The sequence below is a fragment of the Hakea prostrata genome, chromosome 5 (assembly GCF_041222555.1).
Source record: "Hakea prostrata isolate BN-2017 chromosome 5, UWA_Hpros_2, whole genome shotgun sequence".
Lineage (NCBI taxonomy): Eukaryota > Viridiplantae > Streptophyta > Magnoliopsida > Proteales > Proteaceae > Hakea > Hakea prostrata.
In genome coordinates this window covers 46,979,581-46,986,533 of record NC_142604.1, presented here as the reverse complement: position 1 = coordinate 46,986,533, position 6,953 = coordinate 46,979,581, and the positions used below count along the sequence as shown (strand labels likewise).

Below are 6,953 nucleotides of genomic sequence, written 5' to 3'. Positions count from 1 at the left end.
CCTACAAGATACTCAGCATCAAATCAATGCAAATGGCACATTAACTGAGCTATTCATTATGTAGTTATAGTAGCCATTATACCATACCGAAACCTAAGGCAACTTGTATCGGATGTGTCAAACAAAGAGGAAATCAAGGCTAGCATTGAAGATCTAGCGATCGTCCTACCTCAGATTATACTATCGTCCTACCTTAGTCAAAGATAATTGAACTAACTTATTGCAATTTACATATGCTCTCTATTTCCCCTTCAGCTCTCCAACTTTTCAATTCGAGCCCCTCATCCTCCATCTAGTGGAGGCAATGTTGCATTCATTATCTCACTTGGCCATTTGAGGCAACAACTCGACCACCACAGGTAGCCCAATCTCATTGTTTAAAATGTGAATAGGTTCTAATCAATCCTTGAGGTTCAACCAAGGTTCAACTGAAACGTCAAATTTGGACATGACAATTTGCAATAAGAATTTAAAGGAAGGGAAGGGAGGAAGGGAAGGGAGGAAGGGAAGGGAAACTTTCAAACTAAAATAGACACTTTTATGATCATTTGTACTTGCTTTTTCCGATCAAGGCTTTGGGTGGATATGTCCCCATGTTTTTTTAGAGGCCAAGACAACCTAAATTTTAAATGGACTACATCATGCACAACGTCTCTCTTATCATGTTTGATAAGTAGGACTTAGCTTGCAAGGTGTAATTGATCTTCTCTCGGCATCTACTAAATCTCAAGCTTGTAAAACCAGTCCTTGATATTTAGTACTACTTGCACTAATCTTTACTTTTTATTGAATTATTTTTATCAACAAATAAAATTCACTTTACTTAGCATATATTTCGGTTTTTTTTATCTTAATGAGCAAATAAAGATTAGAGCAAATTACACCAAACCTCAAAACAGAGGCCTTTAAACATTGACACCCCACTTTATCTTTGAAAATTACACTGCTCCAATTCGTTAAAATGGTTAATTGTACCATTGTGAGGACCATTACACCTTTATGTATAATGGGATGAAAATTATATTTTACCTCTTCTCACTCTTTAAATTCACAAGAGATACCCCTCCTTAAATTCACAAGAGATACCAAATCCAAGTGAAAGGAAAACCCCTCAAACCATTTTTGTCGGAGCAAAGAAGCCTTATATTCTTTCTTATCTCATAATTTCAGATATTCTATTGAAGAGATCTGTCTCAAATTTAAAATACAAGTTTCCAAACATCTGTTCTATTGATCTAAGCTTTTTTTTTGGTAAAAAACAAGATTTTTTTTTTTTTTTTTGAAAATGAGGTTCATTCAGGCCAGCTTGCGCGCACTACGACTACATCCTCAAGGCACTTTAGCAGTTTAATAGCATGGACCAAAGCATTTCTTGTTTTTTACCAAAAAAAAGCGCTTGGATGTTTCGTTCAAGAACAACCACATTGTTTCCTTTTACAAATAAAATTTGTAATCAACCAACCTGGACTAACAACCGACATGAATTTGTAACCAAAAGGAGAAGGAAACAGTGGGAAGCTCGCATTTTACACCAGCTGCTTAATTTCAGGGAGTCTGAACTACGACAGAAGTCCAGAGCCACTTGGCTTAAGGAAGGTGACGGGAACACTGAGTTTTTTCATCGGTCCCTTATCAACCGAAGGGCTTGTAACAAGATCACTAATGTTCAAGATGCTAGTGGAAGATGGCTCTCTGAAGAAGATGAAATCCGAAATGAGGCAGTAAACTATTTTGAAAATGCGTATAATTATTCAACCCCAATCATTTGTACCCATCTTGAGCCCAATGGCGAGAGAATTATCACAAATGAAGAGGCTGGTTCCTTGATGAGACCTTTCACAACAGAGGAAATTAAGAATGTTGTGATGATCATGACGATGACAATGTGCTCCGAGCACGATGGTTTTAATGCAGTTTTCTTCAAGAAAACTTGGCACATCATTGGCTTAGATGTCTGTAATGCTATTCAGGATTTTTTTAGATCTCTGAGAATGCCTGACATGCTCAAATTATCTAGACTCACCCTCATCCCGAAAGGTCAAGTGCAGAATTCTTTCAGTGACTATCGTCCCATTGCAATCAGCAGTCAAGTTTACAGGTTCATTGCCAAACTTCTGGCTAATCGAATCAAGATTGTGCTGCACAAGGTCGTTGGCCTCAATCAGATTGCCTTCATGAAAGGTCGCCAAATATCTGATAACATTCTCCTTTGCAGAGAAGTAGTTCATGATTATCATCTCCAAAGGGGCCCTCCTAGGTTTGCTGCAAAAATTGACCTTCGCAAGGCCTTCGATTCGGTTCAATGGAGCTTCTTGTTTACCCTTCTTCACAAGCTCAATTTCCCTCCAGGTTTTATTGCTTGGATTTCAAGGTGCGTGGTAGACCCTAGCTATGTTATTTTTCTTAATGGATCCCAGTCATCTAGGTTTTATGCTAATCGCGGCCTTCGTCAAGGATGCCCTTTGTCTCCTATGTTATTCAACATTGTGCTTCAAGTCTTCCTTGATTCCATCTCTGATGCTGCAGTTGATGGGGATTTCGATTATCACTTACATTGTGCAGACCCTCTCATTACATCTATCAGCTTTGCAGATGACTTATTTGTTTTTGGCAAAGCAAATGAGAAAACAGTGGACATCTTCAACGGGCTTTTTGCTGCAATTCTCTTCTCAATCGGGTCTCACCATTAATAAGGAGAAATCTCAATTATATTATTGCAATATCTCTCCAGGGCTCTTGACCACCATAGATCAGATCCTTGGATTTAGTCATGGCACCTTCCCGGTTAAATATCTTGGTATTCCCCTCTCATCTAAGAGACTTCGTGGTGAAGATTTTATGCCTTTAATTGAGAAAATTGAGCGGCGATTGGAAGGATGGCACCACAAAACTCTCTCATATGGCGGGCGTTTAACTCTCATTCGATCAATTCTTTGTGGTATTGTGAGTTATTGGATTGGCATCCTCCCCTTCCCCAAGGCCATTATAAACCGCCTCGAGTCCATATTCTGTAGATTTTTATGGAAGGGTACTTCTGGTGTGGGATCCTACAGAATTTCCTAGCAAGAGGTATGTAAACCTATTAAAGAAGGCGGGTTGGGATTACGTAGGCTTGAACTTTGGAACAAAACTGCCCTTCTTCGCCATACTTGGTGTCTGGCTTCAAAAGCTCCAACAAATTGGTGTGTGTATGTTTGCAAGAGGTGGTTTAGCTTTGACTCTATTTGGTCTATGCATATTCCCTGGGATTGTTCACATACCCTCAAGGTTATTCTGAACCGTCGTTCTACTCTTACACTTTGCAGTCGTTTTCTGATTAAAGATGGGAATCAAGTTATGTTATGGCATGACCCATGGCTTCCAAATGGTCCGATTGCCAAGCCAAATGACCTTATTGTGGAAGCCATTGGTCGTGGACATCATGATGCAAGTATCTAAAATCATTTCTCGCCGCCAATCGGTGGTTCAACCCTTGCAATGATCCTTTATTATGTGATAGATGGGAGGAGATCAAGACAACCAAAAAATGGCAGCGGCTTCAACAGGATTCCCTCATATGGTTACATACTTCCTCTGGTCATTTTTCTATGCAAAGTGCACATGAAGTTATCCGGCCTCATGCTCCAACCGTAAATTGGTGGTCTCTGGTGTGGCGGTCCATAGCACCAACTAGGTTCATGTTTGTTACTTGGATGGCTGCTCATCATCGGCTCCCTGTGAGAAGTCGACTGTTTAACTGGGGTGTTGCTCCTGACCCAACATGTGTTCTCTGTCTTGCTGAAGACGAGACACATGACCATTTATTTTTTTGCTGCGTATATTCAAAGCAGATCTGGAATTCGATTCTTCGATTACATGGTTTTAAGCCAAGTGATAGATCTAGCTGGGGTGAAGAGTTGACCTGGGCAGCTTCTCATTTCAACAACCAGGATTTGATGGGTAAACTATTTCGGTTCAGTTTTTGTTGCTTTCTCTATCGTCTTTGGATAGAGAGGAATAATCGCATTTTTCAGGGGAAGTCGGAGACTCACACTGATGTTTTAAACCGTATTATTTATGATACGAGGTTGAGATTCCTTGGGACAGAAATTCCAGTCATAGATAATGATCGTAATCGGTCTTTGTTTCATCATTGGAAGATCAAGGTGCAATATAGGATTTCAAGACCACATGCTCTAACTTGGAATAAACCACCTGCAGAATGGGTTTCTCTCAATTGTGACGGCTCTGTCATGGGGAATCAAGGAGGATATGGGATTCTTGCGAGAAATGAGATGGGTGCAGTTATCTTCGCTGCTGCTGGTAGATGTCTGGAAACAAATGTTCTTTGCATGGAGCTCACGGCCATTCGTCGAGGACTAGTACTAGCTTTGGAACATTCTATCCAGAGAGTCCAGATTCGCTCTGATTCATCGAGTGTTATTGCGATGATTTTAGGTCGGTTTACCATACCATGGTATGCAACAGAGGATGTCTGTGACATCCGAGACTCATTGAGACGGTTATGCCAATATGGGCTTCATCATGTTGTCCGTGAGCTTAATGCTGGAGCAGATTTTTTGGCTGGGCTTTACCCATCTGTACATGAAATTTCTTTCTCTCCTCATTCTTTACCTAAAGCGTTGTCTCGTATTATAAAAGATGACGCTGAAGGGAAGACTTATTTCAGATTGTAACTTTTTCTTTTCTTTCTAATACACAGCTACCTTTTTCCAAAAAAAAAAAAAAAAAAAAAAAAAAAAAAAAAAAAAAAAAAAAAAAAAAAAAAAAAAAAAAAAAAAAAAAAAAAAAAAAAAAAAAAAAAAAAAAAAAAAATATTAAAAAAAAAAAAAAAAAAAAAAAAAAAAAAAAAAAAAAAAAAAAAAAAAAAAAAAAAAAAAAAAAAAAAACCTTTTAAAAAAAACAAAAAAAAAACCTCCAAAAAAAAATAAAATCACCCTCTCCCCCCCCTGGATAGAATAGTCTCCTTGCGCTATCTTTTCTTTATCTTTATATGAAATTGACAAGAGAAATATCATGTAAAAGTAGAGAACATATACCATCACTTAAATCACTCTAATAAAATATCATATTACGATTTAGGTTCTTGAGATAGATTTAGTTTATCTTAGCTAAAATTTTCTTGCTCCAATAAAAATGGCTCTCAGGCTAGGATTTCATTGCTCCAAGAAAAATGGCTCAATCGTATCAAGCCCTTCACCCTTTTATTTCGGTCTCATTTGTGGCTTTAAGAAGCAACAGAAGCAAATTAATTTTAATTAAATCCTCAACCCAACCTCTTTCTTTTCTTTTCTTTTTTCCTTTTTTCATTAGGGTATTTATATAATCTCATGTAATTAAAGGGTAGTCTTGGGATTTTGAAAACTTTAACGTGATTTAACGGCATTCAGTTAGAGATTAGATTAGTGTATCCAATGCAAGTGCAACATTGGGGTGTCTTTGGTTTTCAAAAATAAAGTGGGATGTAATTAGTGTTTAAAAACCTATGTTTTGGGGTGCCAAAGCAATTTGCTCTAAAGATTATATGTAAACTAAATATAGAGGATAATAATATAACTTGTGCAATCATTTAGGGTTATAATTATAAATTTTAAAAAGAGCAAATTACACAGCACCTGCTATATTTGGGGCAAAACTCTTGACCACCCACTATTGCCTCATAAATTACATGGTACTCACATGTAAATTACAAGTTATCCACAATTAACTTTACTATTAAAATGGATTATGAAATTACCCAAATGCCTTTACTTTTATTTAAAGCATTTAAAATTTCAATTTTAATTTCAAATTACATATACCCTCTGGGTAGGAAAATGACGATAATACCCCCATTTTAATTCAACAAATGGCACTAATACCTTCACTAGAAATAACGATAATACCCCCATTATACTCATTCAGTGGGTGAAGGGATTATCCCTTCACCCTTTTTCTTCCTACTTGCCTGAAAAAATGCCGAGGGGTAGTCACTTGGCTTGGGATCTAAGTGGAATCGTGCCAAATAAGGAAGACTTAATTTCCCTCTCGAGTAGAAACTTCAACGATTGTTCATTCACATTTGCATCCACTGTTGACAAAATTAAGTTTAATACAAGTTGCAAGTCATCATCTTCAATCCCTCAAAGTTGCTTTATAAATTTACTGATAAGTCTCCTCCCCCTTCTCCCAATCTCAACTTTAGCTACAAAATTATATTGTGCAGATTTTAGTGAATTGTGGAGAGGAAAAAACTTGGTTTTTGTCTTTGTTGGATAGTCATAATTTTCTGATATTTACCTCTGGGGAATCTCCTCTCTCTCCATGTTACAACTTTGTTTGGATCTTGTTGTACTCATTCCAGCTCAAGCCACTGAACTGGGACGAACCATTCGAACCAAACCAATTGCATAAAACCTGGTCTAGGATGGTTCACCTGAAGCTTCTCAGATTAGGCCCTTCTTGAAAGAGATGTCTACTAAGAAGCTGAGAAATGAGCATTATGGTGACACCCAACTGTCATCGTGTGACTTCTCGGCAAAAGTAGCGCTGATAAGATATTCAACGTATCTTTATCCAGATGTCAATCACAATATTAATTTCAGCATTGAATGCACTGAGAATCATTAGATGCTCGTTACTGGTGGGAAGCTTCACATTTGTCCAAGGCTGGCCTCGAGTACTGTGTCTTCACGTTTTGTCTCCCCAACTGGAGATTGGTGTCATATCAAGATCAAACTTGATGCTAACCACTTGATTCTAAGATGAAATCTCCAGTTGTCCATTGAATCATGTTGTTGGCTTGCTGAGCAAGTCTCTCCAAGAAGCCATTTCCACCCTTTATCCAAGCACATGATGATCAGAGGGTTGTGAAGCGTCCAAACCCACCTGATGTATGAACCAGCTATATATATAACATCACTACACATGAGAAATAGTAGGACTTGAATACTCCAACCATTACTCTCCTACAT

General features: G+C 37.9%; 1 protein-coding gene across 1 annotated transcript; it reads left to right on the top strand.

Moving 5' to 3' along the window:
• The first annotated feature begins 3,692 nt into the window (after positions 1–3,692).
• LOC149016182 (uncharacterized) lies at positions 3,693–4,676 on the top strand. The gene has a single exon (XM_089156694.1). It carries the CDS (start codon positions 3,693–3,695, stop codon positions 4,674–4,676), a length of 984 nt encoding a protein of 327 aa, XP_089012820.1.
• The last annotated feature ends 2,277 nt before the right edge of the window (positions 4,677–6,953 follow it).